Source organism: Uranotaenia lowii, chromosome 3 (genome assembly GCF_029784155.1).
Source record: "Uranotaenia lowii strain MFRU-FL chromosome 3, ASM2978415v1, whole genome shotgun sequence".
NCBI lineage: Eukaryota > Metazoa > Arthropoda > Insecta > Diptera > Culicidae > Uranotaenia > Uranotaenia lowii.
The window spans coordinates 190,500,305-190,524,453 of NC_073693.1; the positions used below are offsets into that span (position 1 = coordinate 190,500,305).

General features: G+C 37.7%; 1 protein-coding gene across 1 annotated transcript; it reads left to right on the forward strand.

Moving 5' to 3' along the window:
* Positions 1 to 2,112: 2,112 nt before the first annotated feature.
* On the forward strand, positions 2,113 to 17,091 carry LOC129752953 (neuroligin-2-like). Its single transcript, XM_055748745.1, has 2 exons — positions 2,113 to 2,450; positions 16,920 to 17,091. The coding sequence occupies exons 1-2, from the start codon at positions 2,113 to 2,115 to the stop codon at positions 17,089 to 17,091; spliced, it is 510 nt and encodes a 169-aa protein (XP_055604720.1).
* Positions 17,092 to 24,149: the final 7,058 nt, after the last annotated feature.

Below are 24,149 nucleotides of genomic sequence, written 5' to 3' on the forward strand. Positions count from 1 at the left end.
GCTTCGCACTCACGCTGTTTGTACCCTAAAACTTTAAATTCGACTTTAAAACATTGATTAAATAGTATCACAATGAATCGCGGTGGAAAAACACAACTTTACGTGGATTTTGTGTAAAAAATGGTGGCTCGCATAAAGCGGAAGCTCGAATAAGGGTTTTTTTTACTGTTTATTGAAATCCTACATTCTTTTGCATACAAACAGGCGCATAGCTCCCGAAAATCAGTACAAATCCTGAAAAATCAGCTAACTTCCACCCCCTAAACGGTCCGCCCAAATTCATTCTTTGAATAGCACTTCGTTTGACCACCCAAAATATCAAATGATTTTTTTAAGTACCATCACTGATTTTTTTTCCTCAAATTCATATTCTCCATTAGGTAACTTTGTTACGACAGTAGCAAGGAAAAATTTCAATTTTTAATTTTCATTGATACCACCCTAAAACGCGAAATTGCTCTAAAATGTTGCTCAGCTCTATTTTATAGCAGCTCTCCTTAAAGTCACAACAAACGTTATTCATTGCCCACCAGATGCAGTGTCGGAATGTTTACCTCGCGGATTGTTGTGTCAATCTCATACGTTCTGATTGTGAGCTTGCGCAATAGAAGCAACCCTGGTACCAACACTGGCCACGATGTGTCTCTGCCGTATATGAATGCCTACTATCTTACTCGGCCAACCCCAACTTCAGCTCGGCAGCTCTATCTATGGCATGGCTGCAGCGCCTTTCGCTAGGCTAGGAATCAGCCAAGTAAAGTCAAGTCAGTCTGTGGTGAAAAGCGAATCGATGCTGACCGTGTTCAATCTCGGTTTTGCGGCCCGTTTTTCTTCGCGTGTTTCCTCTCTCGTGCGCGGTTGCTGCTCTGTGTGCCTGTTCCTTTCCCGCGAGGGTCATTTTTTCGCGACCTGCCCTAAAATCTGGATTTGTGGGGACGTCGTCAATTGACGACGGTGCCGGACCGTGAGCTCAAAAGAAAGGGAGCTCGTTTGTGGGGGCGTACGGTTGGGTTTGGTTGGGTTGGGCAAGATAGTCATCCTTTGAGCTACCCGAAACAGCCAGCGTGCTGAGCATTGGATTTCGTGAGCCCTATTTTCGGGGGGGTATGATGTCAAGGGGCGAGTGTGTTCTATGGTTGACTACAGCTGTAAAGCGGCAGCAGTAGCAGCAGCAATGAAAAGATCCCTGTGCCATGGTTGAGCGCTGTTTGCTACTGTAGTGAATTATGTCAAATTATTGTCGTTACTGAGAGTGAGCAAAGATATGGGCCCAGTTTGGTGGAGGGGCAGGGCGAACGTCGTGGAATTGCAATGGATCTAATGAGGATTACTACTAGTCGGGTTGGAATTCAGTCGCAAGGATACGGATAGCAATCGATACGGATTCTCGCAGTAACACCGACAGTGATTTTTAGTGCGTTGTTTGCTGCTAGGCGACTCACAGGATTCACACTGCTCACGAGTATTGATTTATGGATGTCGCCGTGCCAGAAGACCAAGGATATACATATAATAGAAGAGGATATACGTGCATAGCATACAAGCCAACCAACAGAAGAATTGTGGTGTATTCGATTCGGTCAAGTGAAACGATGTTCCCCAGTGGATCGACGAGGAGTGCAAGAAAAAAATCTCATTCAATTCGTGATGCTAAGGATGAAAGGTTAAAGTGCTATTGAGCATGTCAGTCAGTGGGGGAGTTCTTGTAACAAGTCAAACCGGCCTAGAGCTGCCGGAGTGAGTTTATAAATGATAGATTAATTGATGGGGAAGGTGTAATAAATTGATCCAAGGGTATCCGTTTAACCATCTTTGAAAAGTTGACAAGCCAAAAATGTGTACGTTTCTCCTGCCGAAGATAGAAAGTCCTTGTGTCTACTCACACCATTCTCGACCACTTAAACCATGTGCTGATGGTTCTAGCGGTAGAAATATAAAAATTGAGCTAAAAAAATGAAATTGTCACGCTTCGAGGGGAAGTGTTAATAACATCATTGGTGTTCTTGTGAATAAAGCTAAACCCCTGGTGGAAAAGCTATAATAGAGCGATACGAAAATTCATTCCAAGTGTAGAAATGCTGTCTATAATCGAGTAGCGTGATCTGCATAACCATGTTGCTGCTGCTGGTCATAATCGTTCCCATATTGGGCCCCACCATCTCCGAGGGGGGTGGAATTGGTGGGGCAGGAGGAGGAGGAGGCGGGGGAGGAAGTGCTGGTGCTAGTGCTGGAAATAGTGACGAGAACGATTCCGTAAAGAAGACGACCTCTCGTGTGGTGCATATTAAATATGGTGCGGTGTCTGGCACTATCGAGCATCTCGATGGGCGACATCTGGATCCGGTGGAGGCGTTCCGTGGAATACCGTACGCTTCGCCACCGATAGGAACGCTACGCTTCATGCCACCGGTTACGGGAGCACTTTGGTCTGGCGTCAAAAAGGCGGAAAGGTACGGAGCCCAGCATCGATAACTGAATTGCGCGAAATTAATCTCTATTAGTAGATATGTACTATAATGTACGAGTAATTTGCACCAACCATGTCTTGGCAGTCAAGTATTTGATTTGGCAATAATTTCGTGTTAAGGACGCTCGTGAATAAAGGAAATTGAATAAATGATAACATTATTGTGTCCGTTCGAAACAAGGTAGCCCCGGAAGTTGTTGGCTAACTTGACAATGGAAAATCAAGATATGCTTAGTTTAGTTTATTTATTTCGTCAATCATTAGTAGACACGTTCTTTGTTTGTTTTAATTAAAACTATTCAAAATATAAAAACAATTGTAGGTTTGTGAGTTCAATGACTTAGAATACTTTTTGAGTTTATGCCGAGGCGTTGTAAAGTCAATGGTTTTACAGTGTTGATTATAAAAGTACAACAAGCCCAGTTTTTGCGTATTCTGTGCGATGACATTGATTGAGGGCAATTATACTACGGTTTTTAAGTCGTCTTGTTGGCGAGTCAAAAAAAAATTTAATTTGGAGAGTAGTTCTGCTGTATCAACTCTTTGCGAAACAATATCGTCTACAAAAGAAATCATAGCATACTCTAGCCGTTTTCTTAGTGTTTGGATGTCGATTAACATGCAGCAAGCCTCATTTGATGGAAGACGGTGTGATGCCCAACTTAGCTTACGAAAAGCATATAACAGAAATTGTTTTTGTACTGATTCTATTCTTTATTCATGCATGCCTGGGCGAGGAGACCACAAAATGCTACAATATTCTTGAACAGACCTCACATAGACAACATATAGAATTTTGATGGTGTTGCAGTTTGTTTCAACTTCTGGCTTTCGGTTTCAACTAAGAAGAACGGATTGATCACAAAAACTTCTATTGTCTTCAAATTTTGGTCGCTTTTTTTTTAAAAAAAATATGTCTTTATTCGTACCAATTCATCATTACATTTATATTACATTATTACATTAAATTAGGTGTTCAGTTCAATAATGAACTGTCCAGAGCCCTATAGTTTATTTATTCAACTTAAATTTACTGAGCAAAATCAAGTATTTTTTGTAGGAGAACATCCTGTAATGTCAAAAATATTTTAAACTTATAACTAAAAGCTAAAACTATCCTAAAACTAAACTAATTGTAGAGAGAACGAATCTCTGCGATGGAAGACTGCATCTAAAGTTGGAGATGATTTTGTTGGCCATCTCTTCGATTGATTCAATGCCCGCAATCCGATGAAGATCTTCGGTGCTGTGCCAAGGTGGAAGCCGCAAAATCATTTTCAGAACCTTGTTCTGAATCCTCTGGATGGCTTTCTTCCTCGTCGCGCAGCAGCTAGACCAAATCGGAACTGCATACATTATCGCTGGTCGGAATACCTGCTTATAAATAAGCATCTTATTCTTCAGGCACAGTCGGGATTTCCTGTTGATGAGAGAATAAAGAGATTAAGTGTATTTATTACATTTAGATTGAATATCTTCAATGTGATTTTTAAAAGTAAGATTCCGATCAAGTGTGAGTCCCAAGTACTTCACGTGATCAGACCATTCTAATGAAACCCCATTAAAAGTTATGGAATGATTTTCATTAGGTTTTAAAAATTGAGCTCTTGGCTTATGAGGAAATAAAATAAGTTGAGTTTTGGAAGCGTTAGGAGAAATTTTCCACATTTTCAAGTAATTCAAAAAGGAATTTAAATGTTGTTGCAATCTACTGCGTACCACCCGTAAATTCCGACCTTTGGCTGAAAGCAAAGTGTCATCAGGAAATAATCTTCTACCTTTTCCTTCTGGTACATCAGGAAGATCAGAAGTAAAAATATTATATAAAATTGGCCCAAGTATACTACCCTGAGGGACACCAGCTCTAATGGGTGTCCTTTCAGAGCATGAATTTTGATAGCTTACTTGTAAGGTTCGGCTAGTCAAATAATTTTGAATTATTTTGGTGAGATATACAGGAAAATCAAATCGAGCTAATTTAGCTACTAAACCCTTGTGCCAAACACTGTCAAAAGCTTTTTCAATATCAAGAAGAGCAACACCAGTTGAATAACCTTCGGATTTGCTAGCGTTAATCATATTAGTTACACTCAAAAGTTGATGTGTAGTAGAATGTCCATGATGAAAACCAAATTGTTCATCAGGGAAAATAGAATTCTGATTAATGTGAATCATCATTCTATTCAAAATAACTCTCTCAAATAGTTTACTTAAAGAAGGAAGCAAACTAATTGGTCGATAACTTGAAGGCTCTGAAGCACTTTTTCCAGGTTTCAAAATTGGAGTTACTTTGGCATTTTTCCATTTATTGGGAAAATAAGCCAAGTGAAAACATTTATTGAAGATTTTAACTAAAAAATTTAAAGTGCTTTCAGGCAACTTTTTAATAAGAATATAGAAAATCCCATCTCCCCCCGGAGCTTTCATATTTTTAAATTTTTTGAAATTCAATTTAAGTTCATCAATATTTGTCTCACAGGAACTTTCAAATACATTTTGCTTAGAAAAAATATCATCAAATTCAAGGGAAATTTGAGCATCAATTGGACTAACAACGTTTAAATTAAAATCATGAGCAGACTCAAACTGTTGGGCTAATTTTTTAGCTTTTTCTGCGTTAGTTAAAAGCAGTTTATCCCCATCTTTCAAAGTAGGAATTGGCTTCTGGGGCTTTTTCAGAATTTTAGTTAATTTCCAAAACGGCTTTGAGTAGGGTTTTATGTCCTCTACTGCTTTAGCAAAATTTTCATTACGGATGAAATTTAAACGACGTTTGATCTCTTTTTGAAGGTCGCAATAAATAAATTTAAAATAAGGATCCCTACTACGTTGATATTGGCGTCGACGTATTGAAGCGGCTTTAGCATTGACTATTGAAGTTGTCAAATTTTCAGCAGCCAAATATCTTCAATTGAATTCAGTGGAACGTTTACATCCAAATTACGTTCAATAAAATTACTATATCGCTCCAAGTCAGCTTTTTGAAAGTTAAAAGTTGATTTTAAAGGGTTTTCAATGGGACTTTGGGAGAAAGAAAAAGTTACTGGAAGGCGGTCTGAATCGAGGTCCGCATGAGTTGACTACAATGCTCGCCTTAATCCGTTAGAACCAAATCAATTGTGGAAGGATTTCTAATCGAAGAGAAACAAGTATGCCCATTAGGATATTCAACAGTATAATAACCTGCAGAGCAGTCATTAAATAAAGTATTCCCATTTGAATTTGATGAAATATTATTCCAAGATCGGTGTTTTGCATTAAAGTCACCAATAATAAAAAATTTAGATTTGTTTCTGGTGAGTTTTTGTAAATCTCCCTTCAAAAAATTTTTCTGTTCACCGCTACATTGAAAAGGCAAATATGCGGCAATAATTATAATTTTCCCCATAGAAGTTTCTAGTTCAATTCCAATTGTTTCTAAGACTTTTGTATTGAAAGAATGAAGAAGTCTATATTTGAGACGATGACAATTGCTACACCCCCACCTTGTCGATCAAGTCGATCATTTCGCAAAATTTTAAAGAAAGCATTGCTTTTCAAGTTATTGTCTGGCTTTAAAAAAGTTTCAGTGATGGCAGCAATATGTATGTTTTGGGTTTTCTAAAATAAAAAGAACTCATCTTGGTTAGCCAGCAAAGATCTAGCGTTCCAATTCATAATATTTAAACATCTATTTGGATCCATGAGGGAATCGTAAAGTCATAATAATTTTGTTAGCATAATTAAAAGAAGTTTGGAGAGCTTCAAACATTGAATTTGCTTTCAACATATGTTGCATCATTTCCATTAAATTTTGATGCAACAATTTTAATTTTTCCTCAGTAATCTCACCCAAATCAACAAAATTGTTAGGATCAGAAAATGAAGGAGAAGAACAAGTATTTGAATTTCGGGGATTTTCCCAAGCCTTCGCATGAACGTTGAGACTTGGTTTTTTTCCCATTTTTATTAGTTGAACCTGAAGAGGGAAACCCATTTTCAACCACCTCTGAGAACGATAAACAACGAGTCTGGGGCTCAGAATCAGCACAGGTAACATTAAAATCATTTCGGGTATTACCCAGCCGTGATTCCAATGTCGACCGAGGCTGACCGCGAACAGGCAGGTTGTTTGTCGGCCCGACGTGTGAAGGCGAAAAAGAGGAAGGAGGAGAAGAAACTTTTCCGGAAACTTTGGGATTTCTCCTAGAAGCAATAATTTTTGCCCTGATGGGACAGTCTAGCGAATTCGAGGAATGATTACCTGCCCCCACCAAAAAGGCATTTAGATTTTTCATGATCGCATGAGCCGCAAAGGATGCATCTGGCATTCATTCTACAACTTTTAGTGCCGTGACAAAAAGCTTGACAACGACGACATTGCGTAATATTTTGAAGGAAATTGGCTGAAGATTTTCGAAAAGGTTCGAATTTGACTCGACAATGAAACATAAGACGAGCCTTTTTAAGAATTTGCAAATTATTAACCTGATCCTTTTTAAAATGGATCAACTAAAGCTCAGGAGCAAAACCAACACTACTGATATTATTCGTGTTGGTTCTTTTCCTCATTTGAATTACATGAATCGGAGAAAAACCTAACAAAGAATTTAATTCAGTTGTGATCTCATCCGGTGTCTGATCGCCAGTGAGACCACGAAGTACAACTTTAAATGGACGATCACTTCTAGTATCGTACGTAAAAAATTGATGTTTTTTATTATTCAAATAATTTAAAAATTTTTGAAAATCATTAAAAGATTCTGCCAATATACGAGCAGTTCCCCTTCGACCGATCTGAAAAGAAATCTTCACATCCTTGACGGAAGTGACGATTTCTTTCCGAAAGGCATTGAAGTCAGGAATCGTGACCGTAATTGGTGGAACCTTTCCGTTTTTAAGAATATAAAAAGAAGAAGGTTTCTTAATACTCTTATCAGAATTAAATATGAATATTTCCTCATCACCGATGTTATGAAGGACATCGAATGAATTAAAAATTTCAACTTTTTTGGGCGATGGACCTGAATTAGGTTCGGCAATCCGTTTTCTTCCGGCCCTTGAGCCGGCAGATGACTTCCCCATTCTGGAAAGAAAAGAGAGAAATAGGAATAAAAGAAAATGAAAATAATTTTAGCACTGAAAAGTGCTGATGGAAATACAGGTAAGAATAAAATAAATAATTTAATAATGCAGGTACACAGCAACGATACGATGCTCCGGTGTACGTGTTGACTGCTCAACGGTATAGATGGAAGTGATATTTTTTGGTCGCTTTGTTATCAACTTAAAGCAATAACTTAACATGGGCGATGCTAACTCAAACGTTTTATTTTGACGGTATGAAACTAGGTCCGATCCGTTGAGTGGATGCTAATTATTGATGCATTCGTCAGTTGATTGGCACTCGATTATTTTGTTTCGGGATGTTTCAGCGATCTTATTTGATTTCACATGTTCGTTTTGTCACAAATGTGATTAACAACGTCGCCAAAAAGAATAGTTCAGTGGTCGACTAACTGGATGTGAAGCGGTGGCTCTTTAGCTACAAGTAGAAATATATTTAATTTTGTGAAATTTATATACATATATTCACAAATCGTGCTGAGTTTGCCGAAAAAACATGGAGTAATGTGGGCCATGGGGTAAAGCGGGCCGCCGTGAAAATCTCTGATGTGTATTGAGGTAAAAATCCAAATCCAACTGTCATAGTCGTCGTTTTGCGTAAGCATATATTTTGTTAACCGGTGTACGCATCATATGCTTTTTTCATTCAGGTAGCTACAAAAAAATTACTTACATAACTATCGATCATCGATCGATCGGTGTGAAAACTGAAGTTCATAACAAAAATAAAGCATAAATCATCTTAAATCTGGACGCATTAAAACGGGTCTATCTCGGAACTATGTAAACGAAATAAATATGTTTTGTTCTCAAAATGTAGGTTTTTAACACTAAAGTACCTCTTTGCCGTAGTGGCAGCTTGCAAAAACTGGCCAAAACTTTACTGGTCCTTTGTGAGATCTAATATAAAGAAGAATACGTTTTCTGAGGCACTCCTTCTTGTACATCTTGGAGTCCATGGTCTTGTTTTTCACAAAAACACGAGGTTCCCCATAGACTCGGAAACTACTGAACCGATTTGCGTGAAACTTGGCAGGTGGGAGTATTGGAGACAGGGGAAGGTTCTTATTATCGTTTGAGACCCCTCCCTCTATCAAAATGGGGGAAGGGGCCTCCCAAACAAAAGACATTTTTTTGCATAACTCGAGAACCAATCAAGCAAATGATATCAAATTTTGCATGGGGTGGTATTTGAGAATGGGGAATATTTTTATGAATATTAGGTACCACTCCCTCCTCTCAGTGGGGTGATAAGAAGGGGAGAGGGGGGTTACCTTCCAATTTTTCATATAACTCGAAAACTAATCAAGGTATTGAAACCAAATTTGGCATGGGAGGGTATTTGGATACGAAAAATATTTCTATGATTATTTGAGACCCCTCCTTTTTCCCAGTAGGGAGATACAAAGGGAGGAGGGGGCCTTTTTTATTTTTTTCCATATAACTCATGAACTAATTAAGCAAATAGAACCAAATTTTTGCATGGGGTGGTATTTCGGAACGTGACATGTTCTAATGATTGTTTGAGACCCCTTCCTTCTTCCAGCGCGCTGCAGCGGGAAGAAAGGAAAGAGAGAGGGGAGTATCATACAATTTTTTACTGCATAACTCGAGAACTACAACAGCAAATGGAACCAAATTTGGCATGGAACGATATTTGGGTACGAGAAATGCTTCTATGATGCATTCAAGATCAAGATTATCAAGATTATGCATAACTCAAGAATTTACTGCGCAAATACAATCAAATTTGGCATGGGATGGAAAATCATTTTGATATGATTCTATGATTATCTGACTCACCATACTCCTTTCAGTGAGTAGGTATATAGGAGTAGGGAGGTGAGCGCAATACAATTTTGTTAGCTTAGTTCTCAATTTATGCTAACGAAGCCAATAAATGGAAATAAATATGGCATGGAAAGGTACTTGGTTACGATATATGTTTCTACGATTGTTATAGACCCTTACGCTTTACAGTGTAGAGAGGGAACGAAAGGAGAAGGCTCCATATACATGTTGTTGTGAAGAACTTATTAACCAATGGAACTAAATTTGATATAAGATGATTTTTGGGAACGAAAAAATGGGTATGATTATTTAAGACCACGACTTCCATTCAGAAGGGGTTGAAAGGGGGGGGGGGCTCTCTTATAAGTGTTTTAGCATAAATCTTGGACATATCAAGCAAAAACAACCTTATTTAATAAGTTAGATTATTTGCGTACGATTTATTTGAGATCCTCCTTTTTCAGGGCGAAGCTTAAAGAAACAGAATAAAATTATCAGATCTTTAACACAAATTTATATATCATGATTCAGAAAATTAGTTTAAGTTATCTTTGCGTTGCAATTCGAATCTCTAGCTGAAGCTCTCAATTTATAGCGGTTGCTTATGAGTTATGTTATAATTTGATTAAAAATTATGCCAGCAAAACAATAAAAATTTGAATAACTTCTGAAAATATCATTTGTGGGTGTAGTAAAGCACACCGGGTCAGTTAGTGGTATAATAAACAGTGCGTCCAGATTTAAGATGGTCCATGCTTTATTGTCGTTACTATAGGGGAGAATGGGGATACTTGATTCCTTTTTCTTATTTTCATCATATCTTTTTGGAATCTAACAAAATTCAAAGATAAAATGTCCATTCACTTTTTTTGTCATATTAGTTTTCATTTAACAGATTGTAAGTATCAAACAAAGGGAATTCTAAATGTTTGTCTACTACCCAAGAATCACTGCATACTTTAAGGCGCAATTTTCTAGTTTTAGATAAATACGCTATTTTAAGTCCTTTTCAGCAGATATTTGCTTGATTAATATTAGTCATTGGACAAATATTATCATAAATAATATAATTTCGTAATAACCAAAGATCATGATTCATTCAGATGATAATACATCTTTTTAGACTTTAGGGATCAATTAAACTCATAGCATACATTTTGGAAATCTTTATATAGAATAGAGATGTACCGAATATTCGGTCGGCCGAATACCGCCAAAAAACCGTTAAACCGAATATTCGGCTCATCGAATAGTTCAGCTAAGTATTCGGCCGAATAGGCCGAATATCTACTACAGACTTGTAAATTTTTCAAAAAAATTTGGATAATTTATCAAATATATAAAAGTAATGTTGTAAAAGCTACACAATCATTAAAAACTTATGGTTTCAGCAATTCATCTATGGTGTATACACGTATCTTTCACTGTATATCGTTCAGGAGAATGCTGAACGGTATCGCTTTATACTTTGGTTATAGTTTTTCCAGATTTTCTGGATATCTCTTTGGTGATAAACGCCCTAGAAGCGACTAGTCATCTGATTTCTTTTCGGTTTTTGGTGAAATTTTTGAAATCAGAAAGACCCCTATTGAGGGTAAAAGTTTAAGGCTAAAAACCCTCTTTAAATAAACTTACCACAATAACAAAGACCCCTACATAGAAAATATCTTGTAATATATCATCCGATAATATCATCTGGTTGAGAATAATCGACTTAAAAACATGAGGGGCATTAACATGGAAGAAATAGAAAGCATTGAAATAATCGCTTAAGTTTTCTTCATCAACAACTCAATAGAATATTCGACCGAATATTCGGCCGAATATTCGTTTGGCCGAATAGTTGAAAAGGTCAATATTCGGTATTCGGCCGTTCGCCAAATACCACTATTCGGTACATCTCTAATATAGAAAAAAGTTGAGAATTCACTATGGGTTTGAAAACATGGCACCATGAAGTTCATTTTAGATTCTGATAATTGACATATTGGATTATTTATTTTTATTATATTTTTTTTTTATTGGATACCGTCAACTGGGGCAACATGCAACAATTTTCAACTTCAATGGCTTCTAAAATCTTAATGCTTACAGATAATCGCACCTCTTGAACATCAAAAGTTTTAAGGTTGATGGAACACCAAACAGACGTAGTCAGAAAAATTGTTGGTTTTACCAGTTATTTTTAAATTTACAAAAAAATGCGATTTTCACCCTACTAAGAAAAAGGGGTGAGTTGCAACAAACTCTGTAATTAATGAAAAATCTAATGAAAACGTCTGAAAATTTAAAGTTTTTGATACATTTGTGATTTCATAACGCATAAAGCACCAATTGCAGTAATTTTTGGTTTTGTGCGAATCAATTTTTTATTTTTTTCTGACAAAAATATTTTTAAGAAAAAAGTGTTAATCTGCTGTATACATTTAGGGGTATAAAATAATACAAAATATTCTATTAGTTCAACTTATGAAAATAAATCTTAGAATGGATGAAATTTTAGTGTAAACAAACGCTTAATGCAAAACAATCATATCCCAGCATATGGAAACGCGATTTATGAGATTTAGTTCCAATTTGCATTTTGTTGCATTTAGCCCCAGACAGCTAACTTAATTGTAAAAATATTTATTTAAAAACATATGGTGATTGTCCAAGAAATATTTATACACCAACAGTGTTGGTATAGTATAATGGAAGCAATATAAAGTTTGTAGGCGATATCATGCAGCCAATCCGTCATACTGAGTAAAGTTTTTTATGGCATCGAAAAATGTAAAATTTTGTACATCTTTTGCTCGATTTTTTAAATTTTTTATGACTATCAAAAACTTAAAAAAACTTTTTCATGATGTTAAAAACTATGTCATCATCAATCTGTTATCATTCAATGATAACTTTATTACAGTATATTGAAATGAAAATTGAATGAGTGTTGTGGTATACAAATGTTGCATCTAACCCTGCTTTTGCATGATGCCCCGTTTGACGGTACATTTCAAACTGATAAAAAAGATCTTCGAACCACATTTTGTTTAATTGTTCAAACAATGTTCAATAACTCGAAAAATAAAATTTTTGATTTTTTTTTTACATAACAGCATTGTTGTTTTGTTCTTTTTGGCACATTTTTTTTTAAACCATACTACACAAATACTGTTTTTTTTTAAATAAATTTACGTCATTATACCTTGAAATGAGATGGAAATTTACAAATGTAAGTTTTCAGGGATGTACAATAGGGTGTCCCAAAATTACATAATGTCTGGGAATCTTCAAATGGTAGAGTAGGGAATTTTGTATTCAACTGACAAAAATGTGTACCTATCCGATTGGTCCTATCGTAAGAGATTTTTATGGTTCAACCCTTATTACACATCACAGTTTATGATATTTTTTATTTAATTTATTTAATTCGTCTTAATAAATACATACCTTCTTGAAAATCAAACCATTTGCTAAGAAAAGACTTAGATGTTTTAATGGAATTATAAGAAGGCCATAGTTAATTTTTTAGCTAAATCTGATTACGGGAAGGGTTTGCCCCCAATCTCTATAATGAAAGGGTTTCTGAGATATTGTGTTCTAAAGAAGCAAACAAAACTGGTTTTTCATCAAATACTTTTTTCTTTACCAATCGATTGCTTGTTTATGCTGATTTTATTATAACTTTAATTATGACTAACATTTCATCTGAAGACTGCAACTAGATTGGACTTAAATAAAAAAAAAGTTATGGCGGTTCGAAGATTGTGTTTTGGTCGCAAATTGTCATATAAAACGCAATGAGTAAAATGTACTCATTGTGTGTTAAACGGCGCAAGGGGTCGTCCATATAAGCTTTCGTTGTTTTTTTTTACGTAGAATTACGTATTACGGCAACACTATAGGGGGGGCAAATTGAAAATCGCTAACGGATCTCGCGTCACGATAAACGCCTCTTTCAAAGACATCTTTTCCATACATCATTTTGGGTCGGCTATGTGTTGGTACACCAATAGCGCAAATACAAATTGGTGCGCAAAACACCCGAGCGAAAAAACCCCGAGCACCGACCAAAACTGCACTAGATCCGAAGTTATCAAAGATGACAAAATCATTTGTCATTTCGTCGTCACTTAGTAAAGAGCGCCGCTTTAAGTCGACTTCATTTCATTCCTGGGCTAGATTCCTGAATTTGCTGCTGCTGCTGCCCGGAAAAGGGCCGTTTTTTTCGTTTCTTACATCTTCAGCACTTCTTTAAGTACTGCCCTACTGCCTCGGCTGTTAGGTCAGTAGGGGAAGTCCATTAGCCATATTATGTTGGGGTGCAAAGGACATGTCCTTTGCACCCTTCCTGTGTATTGAAATGCACAATAGAGGCATAGTATGCCCCCTATTGGCCTCTCGCATATGCAGGTTTCCATTCTCCTCGGGAAATAGTTGAAGCAAGACTGATGAAATTTCCGACAAAATTTCCAGTTTTGTCAACTTATTATCCCTCGAGTTAGCTCCGCCTACCATGCAGTAGGCCACGCCTTTCTGACTGTCGATTTGAATTGTTGTCTGAAAAAGATGTCCGTGATGGTGACGCACCGCAGGGAAAGGTAATTTTTAGGGACTGGCGATTTCATGTAGGCGGCATCCATAAATTACGTAATGCAAAAAATCCACTTTTTTTAACCCCCACCCCCCGCATGTTACAAATCGTAACGCTTCGACGTACCCCCCTATGAAAATTACGTAACGCTGATAGTTCCCCTCCCCCCTCTTCTCATGTTCAAATTGAAAAATATGGTCTTTATGAAACGTTGCATGATTTATCTACTCGAAGATAAACAATTAATGTCGGAAAATACGAACGATAGTTGAAAGTGCCCTGTCAAGAGATCTTTCAAATTTTACGTTGGAATGCATTGGAATGATGTGAAAATTGACCCACAAATATTTGAGGAGACAAGCAATCGTTTTTAGGTATAAAATTTTGTGTAAAGAGTCGGCAGAAGGGGTAATTCATATTAATAATTCACTATTTTTGCTATGTTGTCGTTACTATGCATCTGATTGTCTTGCAATATTCCACATCGGGGTTTTAAGGGGTGGAAAATCAATTTAAAAAATTGTCAATGATGTCGCCGTCCCTGATGTTGACGAAAATTCTGATTTGGGGATTCAGCGACACTATCGATCAAGTGCCCCAAGATAGAATGTTAATTGACTATTTTGGTCATGTTTGTTCTCATTTCACAATCTATAATTGTCAGAAAAAAAATCTATAGGTTATTCTCAACCCTTATGACATTGCATACTTACGGGCGCAATTTTTTTTTATAGAAAAGAGAAAATCAATTATTTTAGCCCTTTTCTTCAGATAATTGATGGATGAATATTAGCTATTGGATAAATATCAGTAATCTCGTAATCAGCAATGACCACTATCCATAAAGAAGAAAAATATACCGGAATCATTTGTACCCATATATTAGGGATCAATTGTACCCAAAATCAACATTTTAGAAAAAAATTTCTGTAAAAAGTTGGGAGTTTTCCATCGCTTTGAAAATATTGTATTTTGAAGTTCATTTTACACTCGAAAGATTAATGTATTGGAATAAATATTTACGTTATAATATTTCCATGTGAGGAACATTTTAAAATGATGAAAAAAGATCTTCAAGTCACATTTTGTGAAATTTTTCAAACAAAGTTCAATAACCCAAAAACTTATTTTGTTAAAATTTTTTGAGCTTCAACCATTGCTGTTTTGTTCCATTTGGCACATTTTTCTTGAACATTTGATCTTTGTACGACATTTCAGTTTGAAGATATAGCTAAGGAATCAAGTATCCCCAGGGATCAAGTATCCTCATTCTCCCCTACATATATATCATCAGAAAATCATTCAGCTTATGCCGAAAAAGTTTCAGGGTTGGTGGGAAATCAAACTGACGTAGTCAGAAAAATTGTTGGTTTCTACAATAATTTTCATTTTTTTAAAAAAACATTCGATTTTCAAACCACTCGAAAAAAGAGTAACTTGCAACAAATTTGGTTTTGGATGAAAAATCTTATATATATATATATATATATATATATATATATATATATATATATATATATATATATATATATATATATATATATATATATATATATATATATATATATATATATATATATATATATATATATATATATATATATATATATATATATATATATATATATATTTGACTCCAACAGTGTTGATATAAGTAGGATAATAAAACCAATATAAACTTGGTAGGTGAATCAGTGAGCCAATTTGTCATAGTGGGTAAAGTTTTGACACGGTATCGAAAAATGTTAAAATTTGTACTTCTGTTGTTCGAGTTTTTGAATTTCCTATGATAATCGAGCACATTCTCACGATGTGAGCAGCAATATCATCATCATTTTGTAATCATTAAAAGCTTCCTGCTGTGGTATATGTGGGATATAGGAGAAGGAATCATGGCAAATGTTCAATAAAGTCAAACAAAGCAACTGGCACCACTATTTGCCAGCATCGTCCTACCTGTCATGATTGATACGCTTCTCGCTCGAACCAAGGTGTGTATATATTCAGGAGGTGTTACCGAATATCGAATTCCCGATTCAGCCATTTTGACTATGTAGGCTATGCAACTATGCGGAACTCATGAAGTTTGTTTACCAACAAACCACCGAAAAGCTGAGCAAAAAATAAACAAACTCATTGAGAGCCCCGCTCACTCCTCGCCTACTTACTGTGAAAGTCGGAGAACCTAGTGTATCAAAAGACCTTGGCTCGAACCCTCTCGTTCTCTCAAGTGCACATTTCGCCGCAGATCCGATCAATCGTCAGTTCGTTAGTATGCCGTGCGCCAGAACGGTTTGGCGCTTTTGCGGCTCCGTGAACATCCGAAGAGATGACGTTCAGCAGGGAAAATCCGGACTGTCCTCCGGTCCTCCGATAGACTCCGGAACAGGTCCCACAGTATATATGTAAATGTTGCATCTAGTCTCGCTGTTTCATTATGTCCCGTTTGACGGTAATCTGGAAATTCTGATTAAAAAAACTCAATACGCAGGGGTATTTTAAGAATAAATCAAAGGTTCCATAACAAATCACTGATTTGGTTGTTTTCACAGGATCGAAATATATTTTCTTAAATTAACAAGTGGCACGTGTTAGCCTCATGGGGTCTTATGGACATTCCTCCTGCAAATAGTAAATTTTTATAGTAAATTAACTATGATATGCAAATAAGTTAACTGCACTGTACTAAATGCTAAGAAAATGCTGATTTTTTTTACTAAGCACTGGCATTTATGCCCTTACGTTTCTTTCCAAACATAAAAATAATTAAAAAATTTAAATAAACTTCACAAAAATTCTATTCCAGCTCTCAATCCACCCATTTTAAGATATCGTGAAAAATCTATTCCCAATACATATTTACATCGTTGGTATCGACCGGTTGCCAATTGCTTCGCCAACACACTTGAAATCTGCTAAATCCCGGAACACTAATCCGTCTTTTCTGTTCCATTTTTATTTTCTTCCTCCGCACAGGTTCAGCCCAGTTTGTCCGCAGCATCTTCCCGATATTGCCAATGAAACGGCGGCCCTAGAGCGGATGCCACGTGGTAGATTAGAATATTTAAAGCGATTGCTGCCATACCTAAGGAATCAGTCCGAGGATTGCCTGTACTTGAACATCTACGTCCCAACACAAGGTAACTAAATGTAGAAGATTGAGGGATCACAGCATGATATTGACTCAGGATGAATGATTGGTTTCGTGTTGTCTCATTTTCCGAGGGAGGGAATGGAAGATGGCCGTCCGAGGGAGAGGCCAACGAAATTAAGTTATCATGTCAGACACCCGCAGAATAAAGCGCTCTTTCCTTTGGAAAAGTTAGTTTTTTACGACCTTTTCCCATCCTATATTTTCTTTGGATCTTCGGATGGTTCTGGTGCTTCTTCACGTATACCTAGACCCAAAAGCGGGGAGGATGCTGGATGAACGTCTTAACGTCGTCGTTGGCTCAGCGGCGCCGATCTGCCATAAACTTTGAAGGGATCGTAAGAAGCAGCCTGTTGGGAAAAGTTTATACGTGGTTGTGATGTTATTAGACAAATTCATAAATTTCACGCTGGAATGCGGTGCGTTTCCTAATACCATACATGCTACGAAGCTCCGACCCGAGATAACGAGATATTTTCTTGACCCGTGATGGTGAAAAATCTGTGCATCTCGCAAGCTGATTCTGTCTGTGCAAAGCAAAAAAAAAAACTAAGAAAAACCTGAACAATATGCAGCATATCAAATAAGTCTCCATCTAATAGCGAGTGAAGGGACGAAATGAAGCTGAACCTTGCTGTAGTAGCTAATCGTATATCTGACCTATGTATAGAAAAATTTCATTGCAGTCGAATCATTGAATTAACGTTAGGACTTTGTTGTGGGGAAAATATAAAGTTAAGCGCCAAGTATAAGAAAAATTATGAATATCAGGCAGCTTTGAATTTTTTGAAATTTTTTTTACTTGTAGTTTTCATTATATATAAACCAATATTTTAATATTTTATTTGTCTCTGAACATAATGCTGAATGTTGTTAGTAATTCTAAATTTATGATCGTTTTGGTGGCATACTCCGCACATTATATTCTACAGAATAAAAATACGGTAACATAGAATAGCTAAAGTCGTTGGACTTAAGCCTTTTTGAAATAGAGAAGGGATTTAATACGACTTCCGCAAAAAAATCCTCTCTGAATTTTTATATATCAACTTAATTTTCCATAACCGGTTTATAGAAATCACTGTCCTGAACTTATGAATGACCGTACACCATTTCAGACAAAGCATATTTCGAGACTCATCGACTTTCCTTTCGCTCTCAACATGGAACATGGATATGAACGTAGGACATCGACAAAAACCCCGAACGAAAAAGCCTGTTACCATCATAAAAGACTCCAATATGAAGTGTTAACCTTTCCCGAAACACAATTTTCCGAATTCCGTCCGATGTATCGCCAACCGCACCCAATAATGGTGGTTGATCTTCGTGAACCAAACACGGCAGATGCTTCTATGGGCTAGAGATGTGTGTGATCTAATATACCACCATATAGGACTCTTACCATCAGAATGCCGGCGCCATTGCCTGGTCTGCAAGCAAGAGTCTAACGATGACGACTTTTGAAGGACGAAATCTAATAAGGATCTGTAAAGAGGCTTCTTTCGTTCGGCAAATAGCAACGGAAAGTAAAAATTTACGATATCCCGAAAGAAAGTCTTTTCTCTACGGAAGGAGCGAGCAACCCAGAAGAAAAACTTACTCTATATTCGACCTCCACAATATCGCCGGAATCGATTCGACGCAACGGAAGACGGATGAGAAGTATGAATGTGAAAAGCACCAGATTATATTTTAATATTGGGTGGATCTGTCGGCCCACTCAACAACAATTCTGCCGATATCGAAATGTAATAAAATGAGACCTTTTTCCGATTCGTGCCTCTTCTCATCGGTCCTTTTTTGGGTTTTGCAATTTTCTTCTTGACTTTTTTTTTTTGTTTCAATTCTTCCACCTTACCCTACCTTGCCAAGAAACAGTTCAGTGTTCCCTGAGTTAACTGAAGCTTGTAAATCACTGGAACTTTTTACACTAATTAATTTGATTGTTGACGAGAACCAAATTGATCAAAATTGTGATTAATATTGAAGTTTGAAACTGTTTCGCCCGGAACTGTGTCCGTTTCGTTGTAGAAGTTTTTCGGAAGTTCTTCAAAACGATTACGTTCATTTGCTCAAAATTTAATCCCTTAAAGGAGATTGCAATTTTTTTTAATTTTTTCATGAAGTTTTGTAATTATTCTCTTAAAAATATATGATGAGCATATGTTGCAAAATTCTGATTGTTCAAGCATAAATGCACTTAAAAACAAATCATGGCGAAACGTTCCTAACTTGTACAGCAAAGAGTCGCTTTAGGTTATGATTTAAAATCAGCAGTAGGGCTAAGTGGGATAATTCCGAACAAACGCCGTAAGCGCCGTTAGGGTCATAGTAAGGTCTCAAAACTGATCAAATGTGATAGTCTGTCATTCTATTGATAAGACACAGTATTTATTTATTTTTATTTACATAGTATTCCGTCTTACGACATAACTTGACGAACATAATTCCTAAAATTCACTCGGTTCATAGCCACCGTTCTCCAATTTCTCGGGCACCCCACGTTCGCCAGATCACGCTCCACTTGGTCTAACCACCTCGCTCGTTGCGCCCCTGCTCGTCTTGTTCCTACCGGATTCGTAGCGAACACCTGTTTTGCAGGACAGTCATCCGGCATTCTCGCAACATGTCCCGCCCAGCGTATCCGGCCAGCCTTCACCACCTTCTGGATACTGGGTTCGCCGTAGAGTCGCGCGAGCTCGTGGTTCATCCTTCGCCTCCACATTCCGTTCTCCTGTACGCCGCCAAAGATGGTTCTTAACACTCGTCGCTCGAATACTCCGAGTGTACGCAGGTCCTCCTCGAGCAATATCCATGTCTCGTGCCCGTAGAGAACAACCGGTCTAATAAGCGTCATATACAGGTTACACTTCGTACGAGGGCAAAGTCTTCTCGACCGCAGTTGCTTGTGGAGTCCATAGTAGGCACGACTTCCGCTGATAATTCGCCTCCGGATCTCACGGCTGGTGTCATTGTCTGCGGTCACCAGTGAGCCGAGATAGACAAAGTCTTCGACTATCTCCAGCTCGTCGCCGTCGATCGTGACCTTGTTATTACTGGACAAGCGGGTTCGGTCGGTCTCGGATCCGCAGGCCAGCATGTACTTCGTCTTGGACGTATTAATCATCAACCCAATCCTTCCTGCTCGTGTTTCAGTTTGCGGTAGATCTCCTCCACCGCCGCAGATGATCTGCCAACTATATCAATGTCATCGGCAAAGCAGATAAGTTGACTGGATCTGTTGAAAATCGTGCCCCGCATTTCGCCCACCGCTCGTCGAATAACACCTTCTAGCGCCACGTTGAACATCATGCAGGATAGACCATCACCTTGTCGAAGCCCCCTGCGCGATTCGAATGAACTCGACAATTCACCCGAAATCCGCACACAGCACTGCGTTCCATCCATCGTCGCCTTGATCAGTCTGATCAGCTTCTCGGAAAAGCCGTTCTCGTCCATGATTTTCCATAGCTCGTTACGGTCGATCGTGTCGTATGCGGCTTTGAAGTCGATGAATAGATGGTGCGTAGGGACTTGGTGTTCACGGCATTTTTGGAGGATTTGCCGTAATGTGAATATCTGGTCCGTCGTAGACCGTCCCTCCATAAAGCCGGCCTGATGACTTCCCACGAATCTGTTTGCTTGTGGCGTTAGGCGGCGGAGTAGGATTCGGGACAACACTTTGTAGGCGGCATTGAGGACAGTGATCGCTCGGTAGTTCTCACAGTCCAATTTGTCGCCCTTCTTGTAGATGGGGCATATTACCCCCTCCTTTCACTCCTCCGGTAGCTGTTCTATGTCCCAGATCCGGACTATCAACCGGTGTAGGCAATCGGCCAACTTGTCCGGGCCCGTTTTGATGAGTTCAGCTGCGATGCCATCCTTCCCAGCCGACTTGTTTCTATTCAGCTGACGAATGGCTTCCTTAACTTCACTCATCGTTGGGAGTGGCTCCTCTTCGTCGTTGGCTACGCCGGCGATGTACGTTCCCCCACCGTCTTGATCTCCTGCATGTGCGCCGTTCAGGTGTTCATCGAAGTGCTGCTTCCACCTTTTGATCACCTCACGATTGTCCGTCAGGATGCCTCCGTCTTTATCCCGGCACATTTCGGCTTGCGGCACGAAGCCTTTGCGGGATGCGTTGAGTTTCTGATAGAACTTTCGTGTTTCTTGGGAACGATGCAGCTGCTCCAGCTCCTCGAGCTCCTCCTCCTCCAGGCGGCGCTTTTTCTCCTGGAAAAGTCGGACTCGCTGCCTCTTCCGCTGTCGGTGATTTTCCACATTTCGACGGGTGCCTCTCTGCACTACTGCCGCCCGTGCGGCATTCTCTTCGTCCATCACCCTCCTACACTCCTCGTCGAACCAGTCGTTCCGTCGAGATCGCTCCACATAACCGATGACGTTCTCCGCAGCACTGTTGATGGCTGTTTTGATGGTATCCCAACAGTCCTCGAGAGGGGCTTCGTCAAGCTCGCCCTCTGCCGGCAGCGCTGCTTCGACCGATTGCGCGTAGTCTGCCGCGACCTCAGGTTGCTTCAGTCGCGCGATATTTAACCGAGGCGGGCGCCGGTTTCGCGTGTTGTTCACTACGGAGAGTTTTGGGCGCATCTTCACCATCACCAGATAATGGTCCGACTCGATGTTGGCGCCCCGACAGGATCTGACGTCGATAAGACACAGTAGTAACTTGCAAACCTAACTATGTAAATTTTGTAGTTACAGTTTTACAAAAAATGCATGTCTCTGAGAAACGTAAATCGTTTTGAGACGTGTCTTATCAATTGACTCCCTTGTCAATGTGAATGGAGATAAAATGTTGTTTTTAAAAGTTTTAAGTCTAGTTATTGATGCTTGATGTGGTGTGATAAGATTTTCTGTTGAAAAAAATTCTACCCACGCACAAAGAAGTGTTCATATTTTTCAAGATTATTATGAACACGTTTTTTCTGAGCATTGGTTGATGATTAAAATTTACTTTTTACCGTCAAAACCACAATAACCATTCTTATCTTGAAAATAAGCCTAAAACATTTATTTATAAGTTCTTTAGAGTTGTGGGTCTGCGAAAATATGAAAAGATGCTCCCTCCTATGTAAAACTGGAAATAGCTCATAACTTTTCAACAGCAAATTTAAAAAATCAACAAATTAAACTACAATGCACTGTTTAGAGGTGGTTTCAATCTAGGAATTTTACCAATATCAAAAGTTATCAAAAATCACAAAAATCGTTACAGTGTTCATAATTACCCCATTGACAAGGGGATATTATGAACAAAATGGGTAATTATGAACAAACGTTTTACGTCCACAAGCTGCAACATAAAAATTAGAAAAAATCCTCAAATGGAGAAGGGAACCACTCATTCATTTTTGGTTGCTTTTCAGAACTTTAACATTAAAGGGCTACTTGTTTGAGCTGATAGTATAAAAAACTGAGTAATTTTGTTCATAATTACCCCACCTAGCCCTAAATTTGAAAAAAATCAATCTGATTATTTTGGAACTTTCTTTGACCTGTAAATTATCCTGTTTTGTGTTTCATACATAAATAGATAAACTTTGAGCAAAGAATTTCACATTAAATATGAAGATATTTTTTCTGACTTACTGCTGTTTTATATTCAAACCTTGTAAACTTTTTCGGTAGGGGAGAATGGGGATACTTGATCCCCTTTTCATATTTTTCTCATATCTTTTTGTAAAAATTTAGCAACTAGCCGTCTTTTGCATTTTCTGACAGCTTGTAATTTCAAGTTTATATGCTCCAAAAGTTGAAACGATGAATGCAGTCGTAGATGAACTAGAAGAATATTCGGGAAGTAAAAAAAATCCATTTTTTTTAAGTTTAGAGAGACTTAATCCTTTATTGAAGGATACTTGATCCTTCATTCCGGGGGCCCAAGTCCTTGGAAAAAATCATACAAAAATTACAAAAAGAGTATCAATTGACTGTTTTTGTCATGTTTTTTAATATCTCATAATTTATAAATGTCAGAAGAAGGAAATTCCAAAACTATGTCTCGACCCTAGTGTCATTGCATACTTTAAGGCGTTTTTTCTGAATTTCAGAGAAAATCATCTTTCTCAGCCCTTTTTGCCAGACAATTATTGTAAAAATATCAGTTATTGGATAAATAATCGTTATCTTGTAACCAGCAATGATCACGATCTATTTAGCAGAATAAAATACCTTTTTGAACTTTAGGGATTAATTGAGCCATAATGAATATTTTAGAAAACTTTATCTGAAAATGTTGAGAGTTTACCATTGTTTAAAAAAAAGGGTATTATGAAGTTCATATTACACTCCAACGATTTATGCTCAGAAAAAAAAAATATCATTTTGCTTTTATTTTTCATGTAAGAAACATTTTAAAGTGATAAAAAAAAAGATTTTCAGGTCGCATTTTGTAAAATTTTTCAAACAAAGTGCAATAATTCAAAAAATCATTTTGTTAACATTTTTTTAGCTCAAAGAATAGTTGTTATGCTCCATTTGGCCTATTTTTCTAGATCATTTGCACATCAGCTTTGAGCTATAGCTAAGGAATCAAGTATCCCCAGGGATCAAGTATCCTCATTCTCCCCTATCTGTTAAATATAGGGAGGATTATAACCAGAGCTGCAAATTATCAGTGTCAGACAGCCAATGTCAGCCGACTTTGATACTGCTTTGCATGTCTATGTCATGCGATACTGATTTTTGGTCAGCGACATGTGCTTACAATGTCATGACCAAGTTGAATGAACGACATCATGTTTGTTACGACTTTTTTCTTTTTACGGCCAACAGCTACATTTTTTCAACTGTTGCGCAACTTATAACGTAAAATCCCTCCCATAACAGCCAAAAAATAAAATAGAAAGATGATCGTATGTGTGAGGCGAGTGGAGTGCAAAAATGTCATTCAATATTGACATTGCTACCTGACCGACATTGTAGCTTGGTCATTCAGCTCGTAGATGACTTTGATATTCTTTCGATAACATTGTCTACTAGACATTGGTCGAGTCAAACGAAATTGACTGAAATTTGTCAGCCTTGATTAT

Bases quoted from the DNA above. Each gene is read 5' to 3' on its own strand.
- LOC129752953 (XM_055748745.1), top strand. From the start codon at position 2,113: ATGTTGCTGCTGCTGGTCATAATCGTTCCCATATTGGGCCCCACCATC. The intron at 2,451-16,919 runs GTACGGAGCCCA...TCCTCCGCACAG, and splicing joins GGCGTCAAAAAGGCGGAAAG to GTTCAGCCCAGTTTGTCCGC.